At 42.3% G+C, this 19,245-nt stretch overlaps 1 protein-coding gene across 2 annotated transcripts in view; it reads right to left on the reverse strand.

The window, feature by feature from the left end:
• Ino80 (INO80 complex ATPase subunit) overlaps nt 1–19,245 on the reverse strand; it is a 178,304-nt gene that overhangs the window by 7,388 nt on the left and 151,671 nt on the right. For both annotated transcript variants that reach the window (XM_045156229.1, XM_045156228.1), the window contains exons 29-34: nt 19,160–19,232; nt 8,861–9,019; nt 7,153–7,255; nt 5,669–5,757; nt 814–969; nt 346–505 (exon numbers count right to left, since the gene is read on the reverse strand). In XM_045156229.1, coding sequence (XP_045012164.1) covers nt 346–505; nt 814–969; nt 5,669–5,757; nt 7,153–7,255; nt 8,861–9,019; nt 19,160–19,232 — 740 coding nt within the window. The remainder of the gene's footprint in view (nt 1–345; nt 506–813; nt 970–5,668; nt 5,758–7,152; nt 7,256–8,860; nt 9,020–19,159; nt 19,233–19,245) is intronic.

The following is a 19,245-nucleotide window of genomic DNA, read 5'->3' on the forward strand; positions in this document are numbered from 1 at the left end:
GCTTACACGGGCCTGGAAAATTGAACTGGGATCCTCTGGCTTTGCAGGCAAAGGCCTTAACCGCTAAGCCATCTCCCCAGTCCTTATGCCTTTAATCCCAGCACTAAGGAGGCTGAGACAGAATAATCACCGTGAGTCTGATGTCAGCCTGGACTATAGAATGAGTTCCAGGTCAGTTTGACCTTGAATAAGACTCTGCTTTGGAAAAAAAAAAATTTTTTTTTTTGGCTGCATTCTACTTTTGGAAGAAGAAAGAAAATACCCTTATTTTAAAAGGAATTAATCAGGACCTAACTTGCCACCAAGCCGCAGGGTAAAGCTATATGCAACGTCAATGTAACTTACCATTCACAGTGTCTGAGACTGAGCCTGTTATGGAAGCAGGAGAATTGGTGGCTCGAGACTGAGGGGCTGAGGAGGCTGGGTCATCCACGATGACAAGCATGTCACTGCTGCTCTCATCTGGAGGAATGGAGCCAGTGTGTAGCTCACTGCTGATTGAGATCTAGAAGTAAAAGGGGCTGAGATTACTAACACTTTCAATGCCCATAGCTCTTGCACTTGAGTTAGAACAAATTCGTATTTACTTATATCTCCTGTTTGGCTGGCTTCAGTTTGAGGCTCAGATGCCCTTCTTTTGTGTTCTAAGAGCCAATTTGTTTTTCTTCATTTTTCTCATTATAAACTCTATGTGCAACCCCTTCCCACCAGACAGGAAGACTCCAGAAGCAAAAGCCACACAGCAGCATATATCCCTGCTAAAAGCTGAGGATGCAGTCCCACTGCTGCGATGGTGTCCAAAAGTAACCTCACCTCGCTGAAAGGGCTGGGCATGGCGGAATCCACGCTTATGAAGGAGTCATCTCCATCAGCAGAGAGGTTGGAGTTATCAGCAGAAGGAACAAATGGGATTACCAGGTTCATACCCTCTTTTCTCCTTTTCCCATCCAATTCATCTTCCTTTTTTTTCTGGGAAGACAAAGGTCAGGAAATACAGAAAAATCATGAGGCTGTGTCCCAAGAAGAAAAGTGGTATTAGGGAAGAAAATGTGGACAGAATTATATTTGTGAGGCAAACGTGATAACAACTACATTACAAAAATCTGCTCAGAACTTTTACTTATGATACCTTTCCTTTTGCAGTGCTAGGGATTAAACCCAGAGCCTTATACATGCCAGGCAAGTATTCTACAACTAAGCTATAATTAGGGTCTGATAATGACAGAATGTTTATTCTTTGTAAGCTTCCCAATTATTTAAAAAATATATTTATTTGTTTGCAAAGAGAGGGAGGGAGGGAGAAAATGGGCATATCAGGGCCTTTTGCCACTGCAAATGAATTCCATATGCATGTGCCACTTTATGCATATGGCTTTATGTGGGTATGTGACTTTACATAGCATATACCTTGCTTGGCATGGCTGAGATTTTTTTTTTTTTTCAAGGTAGTTCAGGCTGACCTGAAATTCACTATATAGTCTCAGGGTGGCCTTGAACTTGACGATTCTCCTACCTCTGCCTATTAAAGTCCTGCACGACCATGCCCAGCATGGCTGAGATGTTTTAGGTTAATCTTTTGCACCATAAAAACAAAAGGGAGGGATGACCAGTGTTTGGTGTACATAAACTGTGTATGTTTATATGTTTATATATGGCTGAGGATATAGTTTACGTGATAGAGTGCTTGCTTAGCATGCACGAAGCCCTGGCTCAGACCCCCAGCACTGCATAGAAGTTGTAATATTGAGGATGTTCGGGAGACAGCTTAGTCAGTAATGTGCTTGCCTCACAAGCATGAGAACCAGAGTTCAATCTCTAATACCCATGCCAGATGTGGTAGCACAGACCTGTAACCCCAGCAGTGGGGATGCTGAGACAACAGGATCTGTAGGGCTCTCTGGTCAGCTAGTCTAGCCTCAAGCCAATAAGACCCTGTTTCAAAGGAGATGACTGTGTTCCTGAAGACATCCAAAGTCATCCTCTGACCTTCACATGCATGCAACCCCTCCTACCACACTAATACTGAAGCCAGGCATGGTGGATACATGCTTGACATCCTAGCACTTTGGGGAGTTGAGGGTAGGTTAATCAGAAGTTCATCATTCTCTATAGCTGGAGAGATGGCACAGTGGTTAAGGAGCTTGCCCATAAAGCCTAATAACCAGAGTTCAACTTCGCAGTACCCACATAAATCCAGATGCAAAAGGTGGTGCATGTGTCTAGAGCTTATTTGCAGTGATTGGAGGCCCTGGAACGCCCTTTCTCTGTGCCTCTGCCTCTTTCTTTCTCTCACTCTCTCAAATATATATTTTTAAAAAGATCATCCTCTGCTATATAACAGCATCCAGCCTGGCCCATATGAGAAAAAACATATTATATACACATATACATAGTTTTTGGTACTGGGGATCAAACCCAGGGTCTTGCTAAGCATGTAGTCTGCAAATGAGCTATGGTGTATGTTTTTTTTTTTTTCCATTTGGTCTTTCGAGGTAGAGTCTTGCTCTAGGCCCAGGCGGACCTGAAATTCATTATGTAGTCTCAGTCTATGAACTCATGTCAATCCTACCACTGCCTCCTGAGTGCTGGGATTAATCCAGCCTCAATGTATTTTTTAATTTTTAAATTTTAATTTAATTTTTTTTTAATATTTTTTTTCTCCAAGGTAGGGTCTTGCTCTAGCCTGGGCTGACCTGGAATTCACTATGTAGTCTCAGGGTAGACTTGAACTCATGGCAATCCTCCTACCTCTGCCTCCCCTAGTGCTGGGATTAAAGGTGTGCACCACCATGCCCAGCTTATTTTTAAAATATATTTTATTTTTATTTATTTATTTGAGGGAGAGAGGAGAGAGAGAGAGAGAGAGAGAGAGAGAGAGAGAGAGAGAGAGCACGCGCGCGCGAGCGGGAGGGAGGGAGGGAGGGGGAGAGAATGGACGCAACAGGGCCTTCAGCCACTGCAAACAAACTCCAGATCTATGTTCCACTTTGTGCATCTGACTTAGGTGGGTCCTGGGTAATCGAACCTGATCATTTGGCTTTGCAGACAAATTCCTTAACCACTACGCCAGTCCTCCAGCCCCCTATTTTTTTATTTTACTATTAGTATTATTTGGTTTTTCAAGGTAGGGTCAAATGCTGTGATATATATTTTTTTAATTTTTTGGATTTTCAAGGTAAGGCCTCATTCTAGCCCAGGCAGACATGGAATTCACTATGTAGTCTCAGGGTGGCCTTAAACTCACAGTGATCCTCCTACCTCCGCCTCTTGAGTGCTGGGATTAAAGGCATGCACCACCACACCTGGCTTCTGTATGTATGTGTACATATAAAAAGTCTGTCTTTCTTTCTTTCTTTTTTTTTTTTTTGGTTTTTCGAGGTAGGGTCTCACTCTGGTCCAGGCTGACCTGGAATTAACTCTGTAGTCTCAGGGTGGCCTCGAACTCACAGCGATCCTCCTACCTCTGCCTCCTGAGTGCTGGGATTAAAGGCATGCACCACCACGTCCGGCTTCATTTTTTTATACAACAATGAACAATGTGCCACTTTTATCATTATTTCTTCAATTTACATGTAAATTCATAAGGACTGAGTGATTGGGCTACATGAGGCAATTCTAGAACTAAATCCAGTAAAATTCTGTCATAGATCAGGGACCTGGAATCACAGACTGTTCTTGGGTACATGGGACTTTCATTGACTCCTCCTACCTTTGCCTCCCAAGTACTGGGATTAAAGGTATGTGCCACCACACCTGGTTTCCCCAGAATAAAAAAAAATAATAAAGTATTTTTGGGCTGGGTGTGGAGGCACACACTTCAATACCAACATTTAGGAAGCAGAGGCAGGAGGATCACCATGAGTTCGAGGCCACCCTGAGACTACATAGTAAATTCCAGGTCAGCCCTGGCTAGAGACCCAAAAATAAAAAAGAAAGCACACACACTCATTTATTTGCAAGCAGGAGGAGACAGAGAAGAAAGGTAAGAGAGAATTGGAATGTCAGGGCCTCCAGCCGCTGCAAACAAACCTCAGATACATTGCTACTTTGTGTATCTGTGTTTACATGAGTACTGGGGAATTTTACTCATGTTGTTAGGCTTTGTAGGCAAGTGCCACAACTGCTTAGCCATCTCCAGATTTTTTTTCTATTTTGGTTTTTTGAGGTAGGGTCTTGCTCTAGCCCAGGCTGGCCTGGAACTAGTCTCATGGCGATTTTTCTACCTCAGCCTCTGAATGCTGGGATTACAGGTGTACACCACGATGCCCAGCTCCCAGATTAAAAAAAATATATATTTATTTATTATAAGAGAGAGAGAGAGAGAGAGAGAGAGAGGGAGGGAGAGAAAATGAATGAATGAGAATGAATGTGCCAGGATCTCTAGAGGCTGCAAACAAACTATAGATGCATATGCCACTTTGTGTATCTGGCTTTATGTTATCCTCTACAGGCAAGTACCTTAACTGTTGAGCCACTTCTCCAGCCCCATGCCCCAGATGTTGATACTTAAAAAAAATTTTTTTGTTTATTTTTATTTATTTATTTGATTGTAACAGACACAGAGAAGGAGGTGGAGAGAGAGAGAGAGAGAGAGAGAGAGAGAGAGAGAGAGAGAGAGAGAAAGAATGGGTGCGCCAGGGCTTCCAGCCACTGCAAACGAAATCCAGACGTGTGCACCCCCTTGTGCATTTGGCTAACGTGGGTCCTAGGGAATTGAGCCTCGAATCGGGGTCCTTAGGCTTCACAGGCAAACGCTTAACCAAGCTAAGCCATCTCTCCAGCGCTTTTTTTTTTTTTTGAAGTAGGGTCTTGATCTACCCCCAGTCTGACCTGGAATTCATTATGTAGTCTCAGGCTGGCCTTGAACTCACAGCAATTCTCCTGCTTCTGTCTCTCAAGTGCTGGGTTTAAAGGCTTGAGCCACCATGCCACCTGGCTTTTGATACATTTTTTGAATATTAAAGCTATTTATATTTTAACTTGTGTTAAATCATGGGTTATTTGAGGATAGAATGATAAAATAGTCTGGGTAGTGGGCAGAGATAGAAGTCCAGACCAGGAGGATCTTGATCTTTTATTTTAGGGTGTCCAATTTCATGTAAAGGGTGAGTACAGAGAGTACCCTTCAGGCTAAACCTAGTTCTGCTGACAGAAGATGTGGATTTGGCAACAGGAGAGCCAGCACACCTAGGAGAACAGACTATGGCATAAACACTGCTGTGATAGCATATGCCTATGATCCCAGCACTTGGGAGGTAGAGACAGAAGGATCACTGCGAGTACAAAGACAGCCTGGTCTCCATAGTGAGTTCAAGACCAGCCAAGGCTACAAAGTGAGATCCTGTCTCAAAACAAACAAGTAAGTGATATAACACAGATATGTTTCTAGGCTGCTGCCCATCAAAGTCAGCAGTAAATTATGGACAAGTAATACCCATTTTTATGCAGCACATTTATCTCTGACATTCAGTTCCCATAGTCACTACGTGGTGGGTCTGTGAGGGAACTGTAACCGAATTAAGGCAGTGTTTCTTCTTATCAAACGTCTATCAGCCCAGAACTGTTTCCAATCACATAGTGACCAAGATTACAAGTTATCCCAAAGCCTTTTCAGTGCTTCTGAAGTTTACCCCAGCCTCTATGTGAGCCCCCCCCAGGCTGCAGATACCTTCTCTGCATACTTCTCCCGTTTGCGTTTGCGTTCTTTAACTCGGTTAGTTTCCTCCTGCTGCCGTTTCTCTTCCTGCCGTAGTCTCACTACCAAGAAAATTAAACTGAATGAAGAACCTGTGGCAATCACAATTCTCTTTCTCTGAAATAAAAGGGCCATATATATATATTGTTTGTTTGTTTGTTTGTTTTTTTGGCGTAGTGTCTTGTTCTAGGCTCTCCTGGAATTCAGTCTGTAGTCTCAGGCTTGCCTGGAACTCACAGCAATCCTCCTACCTCTGCCTCCCATGTGCTAGGATAAAAGGCGTGTGCCACCACGCCTGACACCATACTCTTTAATATTTATATTCTAAGGTATAATTTCAATTGGCTCAAGGTGGAAACTAGTATTTTCCTAACTCAGAAAGAACAGAGTTTAAGGATTCCTAAGAGCTTTAAAGTTAAACCATGATTCTATTTAATTATTGTAGGCCTTTCCTTGCCTCCTCTCCTCTTCCACTTTCTTTTCAGTTTTTGAGTATCTCTGCATTGCAATGATCAAGTATGGTGTTGGAAAATGTGATGTTCTCCTCAACCTTTTTGAAACAAGGATCTCATGTATTCTAGGCTGGTCTGGAACTCACTACATAGCTAAGGACGACACTGACCTACTGGTTCTCCTGCCTCTATCTCCTAAGTGCTAGGATTATAGGCATGCACCACCACTAAGCCCAGTGTGAGCATGTTATCTAATAAAATGTGAGTTTATTTTCTGATGTGGTGCCATATCAGTTCTCAGAACTACACAGGATAAATCTAAAACCCAATGTTCTTGAAAGCCAGAAACCTATTGAAGCAGTCTTTTTTTTTTTTTTGGTTTATCAAGGTAGGGTCTCACTCTAGCCCAGGCTGACCTGGAATTCACTATGGAGTCTCAGGCTGGCCTTGAACTCATGGTGATCCTCATACCTCTGCCTCCCGAGTGCTGGGACTAACGGCATGCACCACCACACCTGGCGAAGCAAAGTCTTCATGGTTACTGCAACTTGCTTCTTTAAACTTTCTATAAAAATATCTTTCTGTGTCAATGAATATATTCATTATTACTGAGGATTTGGGTATAGCCTTTCTTCTATAAAAATATACTTAAAGATATATTTACTTTAAAGATATACACAAATTTGTCTTTGTTCATGTTTTTTTTTTTCCTTTGGTTTTTCGAGATAGGGTCTGACGCTGGTCCAGGCTGACCTGGAATTCACTATGGAGTCTTAGGGTGGCCTTGAACTATCGGCGATCCTCCTACCTCTGCCTCCCGAGTGCTGGGATTAAAGGCGTGCGCCACCACGCCCGGCTTCTTTGTTCATGTTTTAATATTAACTTTAAAGTGTTCCCTTCAATGTAGCATTTGGCTTTGTATGGCTGTGGCATATATACAAGTGCTCCAATCATTCTCAACCGTGAGTCTGGGGAAGAGATGGTTTCAGCCACTATGGTACATACGTTTCTTCTCCAATTCTTCATCATCTAGAAGAAGGCTAACCACTTCTTTGGGTTTCAAGGTATCTGGTTTGAAGTTCCCTCCAGAAATCACCATCCGCTGAATCTACACAAAGCAGATCAAAATGTCATCTCCAGCCATCCATTCCTTTAGAGCAAACAACCAGCAAGAAAGAAATACCTGCTTAATCAGCTATTAATCTGGTTTATCTAGTTCATTTATTTATTTAGGTTTTTCAAGGTAGGGTCTTGCTACAGTCCAGAGGCTGATCTGGAATTCACCATGTAGTCTCAGGCTGATCTCAAACTCATAATGATCCTCCTACCTTGGCCTCCCAAGTGCTAGGACTAAAGGTGTGTGTCATTATGGCTGGCAGGGAGAGAAAGAATTGAGCAACAAGGCCTTTTGTCACAGCAAAGGAACTCCAGATGAATGTGAATGCACTCGTTTGGGAATCTGGCTTTATGTGGGTTCTGGGGAATTGAACTTTAGTCGGTAGGCTTTATGGGCAAGTGCCCTAACCACTGAGTCATCTCTCCAGCCCTTGCTCACCTAGCTGACTTGTAGATTTGCTCCACACAAAAAAGAATGAGACTGTCTTGGCTTGGGACTGCTGATAGCAAGAAAGTCCAGTAATACTTAATCAGTGATCAAACATCAAATAAAGCTGGGTGTAGTGGCACACTTACTCCCACCACTCAGGAGGTAGGAGGATCACTGTGAGTTTGAGGCCAGCCTGGAACTAGAGTTCCAGGTTGGCCTGGGCTAGAGTGAGGCCCTACCTCAAAAAAAAAAAAAAAAAAAGAAAAAGGACTGGAGAGATGGCTTAGCTGTTAAGTGCTTGCCTGTGAAGCCTAAGGACCCTGGTTTGAGGCTGGATTCCCCAGGACCCAAGTTAGCCAGCTCCACAAGGGGGCACATGCATCTGGCGTTCATTTGCAGTGGCTGGAGGCCCTGACATGCCCATTCATACTCCCTCTCTCTCTCTCTGCCTCTTTCTCTGTTTCTTGCTCTCAAATGAATTTAAAAAAATAAAAAGGGGGGGGGGGACACTAGAGGCTTAATGGTTAAGATGCTGCTGGCAAAGCCAAAGGACCCAGGTTTGATTCCTCAATCCCTATGTAAACCCAGATGCATAAGGTGGCACATATATCTGGAGTTCATTTGCATTTGCAGCATCTAGACACCCTGGCATGCCCATTGTCTTCTTTTGCTCTGTCTCTCAAATAAAAACATAAAAATATTTTAAAAATTGTCACAAAAAGCCAAACAACAAAACAAACAAACAAACAAAAGAAGCCAGGTGGCACATGGTTGGGAAGCTGAGGTAGGAGGATTGCTATCAGTTCAAAGCCAGCCTTAGACTACATAGTGAATTCCAGGTCAGCATGGGCTAGAATGAGACCCTACCTCAAAAACAAAAATGATAAGATAAAACAAAATAAATATCTTTTGACTACTAGGCTGACAGCTACAAAATGTCACTGCTTCTTCCTCTAAATGTCAAAGTGTCAAACACAAGGCCAGGTACTTATGTCAGTTTATTAGCAACAACTGAGACAGCTATTGTAGATGCACTAATTTTACTCCCTATGCTGAACCCTAGTTTTTTCATTACCAATGAAAGGCAAAAACGTGTTAAATAGCCTTAGTGCAGCCAATAGGGTTCATCTCCTGTTCTCGCCAACAGTCATCCCTCCCTGTGCTTACCTCACTCTTCTCCTTGGCTCTCTGTAGAATGCGCTCCTCGATAGTGCCTTTACAGATAAGTCGGTACACAGTGACCTGCTTTGTCTGCCCCAAGCGGTGGGCTCTATCCATGGCCTGCTGGTCCACAGTGGGGTTCCAGTCGCTGTCATAGAAAATGACCTGCAAAGGCAAGATGAGAACACAGAAAGACTGATGCATTCTCACGGCAGGACCAGAAATTCTGGGAGCAACAAATGTGTCTGTAACATTTGGTGCTAGCAGAGCTTGCTTTCTATGATATCAGAAAGAGAAGGTACATAGTTTCAGCTTTAGCCAATTTTTCATTGTTTTGGGAAAAAAGGCATTCTTTCAGTCGGGCATTCTAGCACACACCTTTATTCCTGACACTTGGGAGGCAGAGGTAGGAGGGTCACTATGAGTTCAAGACCACCCTAAGACTACATAGTGAATTCCAGGTCAGCCTGGACTACAGTGAGATCCTACCTCAAACAAACAAACAAACAAAAAGCCAGGCATAGTGGTACACACATTTAATCTCAGCACTTGGGAGGCAGAGGTAGGATGACCATGAGTTTGAGGCCAACCTGAGGTCAGCCTGGGCTGGAGTGAAACCCTACCTAGAAAAACAAACAAACAAATGAACTAACAAAAAGGAGTGCTGGCATGTGCCTGTAGTGCTGCAATTTGTGAGACCCGGGTGGGAAGATCATTTGAATCTGTAAGTTTCAGATCAGGCTGTACAATACAGCAAGGAAGATCATGTTTTTATAAATTAAAAATAAATAAAGGATCAGTAATGATATTAATAGTTAATATTTAGTTCTTATTGTGCTTAATATCATTAAGTTAACCTGTAAAGTGCAGCTCTTAAATCCCATATTTTCTATGACCTAGGTAATAAGATCTCTATTTTATGGCTGGGTATGTGGCTCAGTGGTAGAGCACAGTTTATCTTCAGCATTGTGAGGCCCTTGGTTTGATTCCCAGCACTAGGAAAACAAAACAAAACAAAACAAAACAAAACAAAACAAAACAAAACAAAATCACTTTATAGGTGAAGTTAAGAGAATTCACCCAAGATTCCACAGCCTAAGTGGGAGACATGGGTATAAGGGATAGGAAAAGCCTTCTTAAGCACTAGGGCTTCCCTGGAAAGAGAATAGGCATAGTTTTCCTGGCATTCTCCAGCTCTCATCAATAGGGTCATTTCCTGTTCTATGTAGTCTAAGTATCCCTTGAAAGATACTTCTGATTTGATGAATAACAAGAAAATGTACCATTAGTTTATAGAAATGGCTCAGCAATTAAAAGCACTTGCTTGCAAATCCTAATGGCCCAGGTTCAAATTCCCAGTACCCAGTAAAGCCAGATGTACAAAGTGACACATGTGTCTGGAGTTTGCTGGTAATGGCAGAAAGCCCTAGCACACCCAAAGTCGCTATCTGCTTGTTTCCATTTCCCTCTCTCTCAAATAAATAAATAAAAATATTTAAAAAGGCACCTGCTTGCAAAGCCTGAAGGCCCAGGTCAGATTCCCAGTACCCATGCAAAGCCAGATGTACAAAGTGGCCCATATATCTGGAATTTGTTTGCAGCAGAAGGCCCAGACATGCTCATTCTCTCTCTCTTTCAAATAGATAAAATTTCTATTTATTTTTTATTTCAAGGTAGGGTCTCACTCTAGCCCAGGCCGACCTGGAATTCACTATATAGTCTCAGGGTGGCAAAGGAAGAAGCCAGGTGTGGTGTAACAAAACCAAAAAAAAAAAAAAAAAAAGGGGAAGAAGCTGGCATAGTGGCTGGCACACACCTTTAATCCCAGCAGAGGCAGAGGTAGGAGGATCACCGTGAGTTTGAGGCCACCCTAAGACTACATAATGAATTCCAGGTCAGCGTGAGCTAGAATGAAACCAACTTGAACCCCCTCCACCAAAAAAAAGGAAGGAAGAAAATATATCATTATCTAGTAATCCTAAAACCTAACCCTTAGCCTTAATGCTATTATCTAACACAGTGAGGATCTCTAAAATGAATCTCAGTTCAAAATGTTCCATGTCTCTCATATGTCTTCTTCTATACCTAATTAAGCCACCAAATCTAGCCAGTGCTTGACCAGGTATGAGAGAAACAACCTGCGGTTTCTACAGTTCCAATGTCAATATTCTGGACCAGGCCCTGCCTAACATCTGAACCACTATGGCTCTATTAGACCAGTAGTTTCCTAGGTCTGTCTCTTTTTAGTTTATCTTAGGTTCTATGGTAGATTAGCCCTCCCCTGCTATAATATACAAGTCCAAGTTCTAAGTAATTGGGCCCTGTTAAAGAGTCAAGTTCACTTTCCTAACACAAATACACCTTTTCCTTTTAGTGAGATAGGTCTCTTTAATATTTCTCACCTACATTACATTTTTTTGTACCTCTTTTTGTCCAAGATGTTTTAATTCTTAAGGTTTAGTGCAAGCTTTGATACTTCCAGGAAGGTCCCTCTGATTTCTGACTCATGTAACAATGCTTCACTTTGCTATGCCAATTAAATTCTTATTAGAAAGTGTAAAAGCTGGGCTGGAGAGATGGCTTAGTGGTTAAGTGCTTGCCTGTGAAGCCTAAGGACCCCAGTTTGAGGCTTGATTCTCCAGGACCCATGTTGGCCAGATGCACAAGGGGGCGCACATGTCTGGAGTTCATTTGCAGTGGCTGGAGGCCCTGGTGTGCCCATTCTCTCTCTCTATCTGCCTCTTTCTGTCTCTGTCGCTCTCAAATAAATAAAAATGAACAACAACAAAAATACATAAATAAATAAATAAATAAATAAATAAATAAATAAATAAAGCCTAAAAGCTAAATTCTCCTCCTAAGCACTTATTGGGAGTGTGCCTATGTATTTCCCTAAATTCTCAAATATGACCAAGACACTGGCTTCATATTACAGTAATGGCTGCTGGGCTTTGGCTCAACAATCTCTCTCAACACTAGAACAATTCTTTATGTTTTGAAAACTTTTTTATCTTTTGGTTTTTTGAGGTAGGGTCTCACTCTAGCCCAGGCTGACCTGGAATTCACTATGTAATCTCAGGGTGGCCTCAAACTCAAGGCGATCCTCATACCTTTTTGTCTCCTGAGTGCTGGGATTAAAGGTGTGCACCACACCTGGCTGAACAATTCTTTACATTGATTATCTACCTTGGTCTAATTTCTCACTTAACTGCTATCTATGACATTCAAGTATTTTTTCATTAGCTATTTGTTTTGAGAGAGAGACAGAGGCAGATAAGAAAGAAAATTGGTGTGTCAGGACCCCTACCGTCAATTATTTTTTGAACATTTAAAAAATATTTTATTTTTATTTATTTGACAGAGAAAGAGGGAGGGAGGAGGGAGAGAGAGAGGGAGGGAAATGAGTGGGCATACCAGGATTTCCAGCCGCTGCAAACGAATTCCGGACATGTGCGCCCCTCTGTGCATCTGGCTAATGTGGGTCCTGGGGAATCAAACCTGGGTACTTTTGGCTTTGAAAGCAAACAATTTAACCACTAAGCCATCCCACCAGGCCCACTCAATTACTTTTTAAAAATATTTTTATTTATTTGAGAGACATAGAGAAAGAGAGGGAGAGAGAGAGAGAGAGTATGTGAGCATGGGCACTACAGGGCCTCCTATCTGTGCAAATTAACTCCAGACACATATACTTTGTGCATGTGGTCTTATGTGGCTAATGGGGAATCAAACCCAGGCCATCATGCCTTGCAAGTAAGTGGCTGAGCCATCTCTCCAGCCTGCATTCACTTTTATAAAATAAAACACAATATTTTTTTTTTTATAAATTTTTTATTTATTTATTTGAGAGCGACAGACACAGAGAGAAAGACAGATAGAGGGGGAGAGAGAGAATGGCGTGCCAGGGCTTCCAGCCTCTGCAAACGAACTCCAGACGCGTGCGCCCCCTTGTGCATCTGGCTAACGTGGGACCTGGGGAACCGAGCCTCGAACCGGGGTCCTTAGGCTTCACAGGCAAGCGCTTAACCGCTAAGCCATCTCTCCAGCCCAAAACATAATATTTTTGTCAGTTTTTTTTTTTTAAGAGAGAGAGAATTGGTATGCCAAGGCCTTAGCCACTAGGAATCAAACTCCGTATGCTTCCGCCACCTAGTGGGCATGTGTGACCTTGTGCCTGCCTCATCTTTGTGCATCTGCCTTACATGGGATCTGGAGAGCAGAATATGGGTCCACAGGCTTTGCAGGCAAGTGTCTTATCTGCTATGAAATTTCTCCAGTGCTCCTGCCCCCTTTTTGGTAATTTCAACTTATTTTTATTTTTCCCAAGCACTCGTGTCCAGGCTGACCTGGAATTCACTATGTATTCTCAGGGTGGTCTTGAACTCATAGTGATCTTCCTACCTCTGCCTCCCAAGTGCTGTGATTAAAGGCATGTGCCACCACACCCAGCTAATATTTTTATTTATTTATTTATTTATTTGAGAGTGAGAGAGAGGGAGGGAGGGAGGGAAAGAGGCAGACAGTGAGAGAGAGAATATGTGTGCCAGGGCCTCCAGCAACTGCAAACAAACTTCAGATGTGTGCGGCCCCCTATGCATCTGGCTAATGTGGGTCCTGGGGAATCGAGCCTCGAACCGGGGTCCTTAGGCTTCACAGGCAAGCGCTTAACCAACAAGCCATCTCTCTGATATTTTAAAAAATTTATTTTACTTATCTGGGAAAAAGGCAGATAGAGAGGAGAAGAGGCACACTAGGGCCTCTAGCCAGTGAAAACAAACTCCAGACACATGTGCTACCTTGTGCTCTGGTTTATGTGTGTACTGGGAAATCAAACCTGGGTCCTTTGGCTTTGTAGGCAAGCACCTTAACTGTTAGGCAATGCCTGTAGCCCTATTTTTTATTTATTTATTTTGTTTTTTGAGGTAGGGTTTCACTCTAGCCCAGGCTGACCTGGAATTCATTATATAATCTCAGGGTGGCCTCGAACTCAGTGATCTGATCCACCTCTGCCTCCCAAGTGCTGGGATTACAGGTGTGCGCCACCATGCTGGCTTTTTTTTTTTTTTAATGAAAGAGGAGAGCTAGAGTCAGGGAGAGAGAATTGTATCTTGTCAATTTTCACTTATAAACTTAGAGGGGGAAAAAACAAAACATGAAACCCAAAGAAGTACAGTAACAGCAAAAAGACTACAGGATATGTGAGTAAGTGGTGGTAGTATGTTCCCCAGCTAGGGTCTGGTGGTTAAGATCATATCAAATGCATTAGAGTTGTCCATAGTTAGCAAATGTGATCGGGCCACTGCTGGAACCAAGTGCTCCATGACCTCCATGATGCTTATGACATTCTTTACCTTCCCAAGGACAGCATACTTTCTATCTAATCATTCAGGTGAGGCAGTGCATTTGAAAAACAAAAATATTTGAACATTTGTGTATAGTCCAGCATTTTCCATGGACAAGATGCTAGGGTTTGCATGCTTCAGGTAAAGTTATCACCATGACATTTCTCCTCACACATGGATTTTGTCAATGCCAGTCTGTAGTTACAACATCACCATTCTGGCACAGAAAGTCTGGAATAATTCTGAAAAAGTAGGGATCCTTATAACCAAATCCTCTCCCTGCTCCTCCTCAAGAATGTTTTTTGTTCTCTCTGGGAATCTGTCAACAGTTGCTATTTAGTAGCATTAAGCTCAGGTCAAGTTACCGTAATTGAATCAGGTTTGACTCAAAGGAACTATACATCTCAAGACAATGGCAAAGAACCTGGTGGGCTGACCATAGCTAGCAGCAGACGTCTATGGGAACATGTGACATCTACAAAGCCTCTCATATACCCCCACCCCCCGAGGTAGGGCCTCTCTCTAGCCCAGGCTGACCTGGAATTCACCATGTAGTCTCAGGGTGATCTTCAACTCACCTCCCTCCTCCTACCTCTGCCTCTGAGTGCTGGGATTAAAGGCGTGTACCACCATGCCTGGCTTATATACTTTTTGGAATCAGGGTCTCACTAAGGCAGGCTGACCTGGAAGTCAGTAGGCCCAGGATGCAGAGGTAGGAGGATCACTGTAAGCTCAAGATCACCCTGAATCTACATAGTGAATTCCAGGTGAGTCTGGGTTCAGGTGAGACCTTACCTCATGAAAAAAACAAAAAGAAAACAATAGTGAAACATGCAGAAACTAATAATAGGTTAAAAGAAGAACAAGAGTGACAAAATGAAAATGACAGTTGTTATGTTATCACATTTGACAACAAATGAACACAATGGAGCACCCATGACAGCGCTATAAGAGAAAATATACTGTTGTACTGGAGTGTGACAGAAAGGACATCTGTATTCCAGATTTATGGGGTTCAGTGAGATAGTCTAGAAACAAACAAGTAACAATTAGAGAACTAGAATAACTGATGTGGCTAAGGAAAGCTTAAAGCATGCCAATCCATAATGCTTGGTCCAGCAATGACTAAGGAGAAATTCATTTATAGTACCTTCTTGAAATTGTAAACACAATGCCAGACAGACATGCGGAAAGGTTGGTGAGAGTTAAGATGGGGTCCAGTGGTCTGACTAAATAAAAAGACGACAAAGTGAAATGAAAAACAGAGAAAAGTCTGTAACTAGAAAATGGACAAGTACATGGAGGGTGCAGCCTTTTCTCTGAAGGCAATGTGCAGAAGATCATTCCCTTGGGAGGCCTAAGAGCTCATACATAGGACAGAGCTCTTCTCATGTTGCAACTAAGGGACAAAAGCTCTTCTTCTGTGTAAGCATTTAAAACAGGTCATACAGAAACAAAAGTTAAGTTAGGTCTTTAATCCCAGCTCTCAGGACAGGCAGAGGTAGGAGGATCTTGGTGAGCCAGCCTGAGACTACATAGTGAATTCCAGGTTACCTATCTTGAAAAAACAAAGAACAAAACAAAACAAACAAACTGCTGGAGAGATGGCTTAGCAGTTAAGGCGCTTGCCTGCAAAGCCAAAGGACCCAGGTTTGACTCCTCAGGATCCATGTTAGCCAGCTGCACAAGGGGGCACATACATCTGGAGTTTGTTTGCAGCGGCTGGAAGCCCTAGTGCGCCCATTCTCACCCTCTCTCTCTCTCAAATAAATAATCAATAAAATATTTTAGAAAACCAACCAACCAACCAAACAAAAAGCATATTAAAGCAACTGACTATTTACAACCCCTTACTAAACAGACTCAGATGCAATGATATCCTTACTCCAGAAAGAATATACAGAGAAACAGTGTAAGAACTGCTCTTCATCATGTAATTGCTAACCAGCACTTGTGAAGCAGAGGAAGGAGGATCTCTGTAAGTTCAAGACTACCCTGGGCTCATATTTTATTGTTTAACTATTCTTTTTTTTTTTTTGGTTTGTCAAGGTAGGGTTTCATTCTAGCTCAGGCTGACCTGGAATTCACTATGTAGTCTCAGGGTGGCCTGGAACTTTTGGTAATCCTCCTACCTCTGCCTCCTGAGTGCTAGGATTAAAGGCGTGTGCCACCACTCCTGGCTTCAGTTTGACTCTCATTGTAGCCCAGGCTGACCTGGAACTCACTCTATAGCTTAGGCTAGCCTCGAGTTCACAGCTCATATTTTATCTTTCTTAAAAGATATTTATTTATTTTTGTTTTTTTAAAATATTTTTTTGGTTTATTTTTATTTATTTATTTGAGAGTGACAGACAGAGAAAGAGGCAGATAGAGAGAGAGGGAGAGAATGGGCGCGCCAGGGCTTCCAGCCACTGCAAACGAACTCCAGACATGTGCACCCCCTCGTGCATCTGGCTAACGTGGGTCCTGGGGAATTGAGCCTCGAACCGGGGTTCTTAGGCTTCACAGGCAAGCGCTTAACTACTAAGCCATCTCTTCAGCCTAATTTTTTATTTCTTTATTTGCAAGCAGAGAGAGACAAAAAGAAGAGACACAGAGCATGGGCATGCCAGGGCCTCAAGCTGCTGCAAACAAACTCAAGACGCATGTGTCATTTTGTGCATCTGGCTTTACATAGGTACTGAGGAAGTGAACCTGGGTCATTAATTAGGCTTTGTAGGCAAACAGGCACCTTAACAACTCAGCATGCCAGGAAACCCAGCCATTGCAAATGAATTCTAAATGCATGCGACAGCTTGTGGTAATGTGGGTAATGAAGAATTGAACCTAGGTTCTTTGGCTTGGCAGGCAAGCATCTTAACCACTAAACCATCTTTCTAGTCCCATTTGATTTTTTTAAAATTTATTTATTTTGAGAGTGACAGACACAGAGAGAAAGACAGATAGAGAGAGAGAGAGAGAGAGAGAGAGAGAGAGAATGGGCGCACCAGGGCTTCCAGCCTCTGCAAACGAACTCCAGATGTGTGCGCCCCTTGTGCATCTGGCTAACGTGGGACCTGAGGAACCGAGCCTCGAACCGGGGTCCTTAGGCTTCACAGGCAAGCGCTTAACCGCTAAACCATCTCTCCAGCCTCCATTTGATTTTTTAAATTAGCAAGTTCATTGGTATTCAAGTAACTTTCAAAGTTTAGAATACAGAAACATGAGTTTTTCCAGTAAGAAAATGTGTTTTAATGAGGTTAAACCAGGCCAAAAAAACCCAAATGTTTCATGTTCTGTCTCATATGTGGATCCTAGTTACAAATGACTGGACTTCTGTGTGAGTAGAAAGAAAACTCAATAGCAGAGGCCAGTAAGCTAGAAAGGAGATATAAAGGGAATACAAAGGAAGGGAGGGTGAGACCTAATAGGCTGGAATTGTATATATGTAAGTAGAAGAACAGATTAAAGGGGGTTGAAAAGACCTAAGTGACACAGTCAAGGAAAGAGATTGAGTAAAGGAAAGGCGGAGGGAGGGCTAATCAAAATCTAAGAGGATAAGTCATATGGAAACCTATGTTTTTTGGACAATGGAACACTCAGAAGCCATAGATTGTTACACTTCTCTCAGTGTTCATACCAATATGTTAAATGCTACTCTCACTTTTGGTTAGAGAAACTTCTCTTTTCAGATGTAGTGACCTTGGGATGACACAGAAGGTATCTTAGTGCTGAGAAGAAGTGACAGAGGGGTGCTCAGTACTGAAATATCTCTATCACACTTTCCAAGGCTCAGGGTCCATTGCAGAAGAGGTGGCAGAAAGAATGTAAGAGCCAAAGGAAGGGTAGGACTCCTTACAATGTGCTCCTCCAGACACAAATTGGCCTGGATATCCATGACTTCACAGTGCCTGATACTACCTACACAAGGCCATCATAATAGGAAAAAAAGATCATGATACCAAAATAAAAGAGAGACTGATTGATAGGGGGGGGGATATGATGGAGAGTGGAGTTTCAAAGAAGAAAGTGGGGGGAGGGAAGGAATTACCATGGGATATTCCTTATAATTATGGAAGTTGTCAATAAAATATATATGTATGTATGTATGTATGCATATATTTATGTATATATATACATAAAACGTGTGTATGTATATGTGTGTGTGTGTGTGTGTGTGTGTGTATATGTATGTATGTATAAAAGAAAATGTATTTTAGTAACAAAACAACCTTTTCTACTTTATTTTATTTATAGCTCCTAAAACAAATCTAATTTGGATTCCCCAAGTTTTTTCAGGTCTTAAAATTATTTATAGATTTATTTATTTTTTTGAGGTAGGGTCTCACTCTGGTCCAGGCTGACCTGGACCTCAAACTCACAGCGATCCTCCTACCTCTGCCTTCTGAGTGCTGGGATTAAAGGCGTGTGCCACTACACATGGCTTACATTTTATTTATTTTTGAGGTATGGCCTCACTTTAGCTCAGGCTGACCTGGAATTCACCATGGAGTCTCAGGCTAGCCTTGAACTTATGACAATCCTCATACCCCAACCTCCCGAAAGCTGGCATTAAAGGTGTGTGCCACTACACTGGCTTATTTATTGTGGGTTTTTTTTTTGTTGTTGTTGTTTTGAGGTAGGGTTTCACTCTAGCCCAAGCTGACCTGGAACTCATTCTGTAGTTCTAGACTGGCCTTGGACTCACAGAAATCTTTTTACCTCTGACTCTGTTGGATTAAAGTGCTTGGATTGAAGATGCCGGCTCAGGTTAAATTATCACTTCCATATTCCAACTGTCTAACAGTACCCACCATACAGTAGACAATTCATTAAATATTTGTTGAATGAATATGTAAGGAACTTACTAAAATGGAAAGGGAAGTCCAAAAGGAAAGGTAAAAATGCAGAATGTTCCATGAATGACAAATTTATAAAGGAAACCCTGTATATCATATCTGTGTCTTGTGCTCTTCACACTTACTGTATCTGCAGCTGTGAGATTAATTCCCAGTCCTCCAGCTCGTGTACTTAGCAGGAACACAAAGATGTCATTCCTAAAGAAAAAGA

The sequence above is a fragment of the Jaculus jaculus genome, chromosome 8 (genome assembly GCF_020740685.1).
Source record: "Jaculus jaculus isolate mJacJac1 chromosome 8, mJacJac1.mat.Y.cur, whole genome shotgun sequence".
NCBI lineage: Eukaryota > Metazoa > Chordata > Mammalia > Rodentia > Dipodidae > Jaculus > Jaculus jaculus.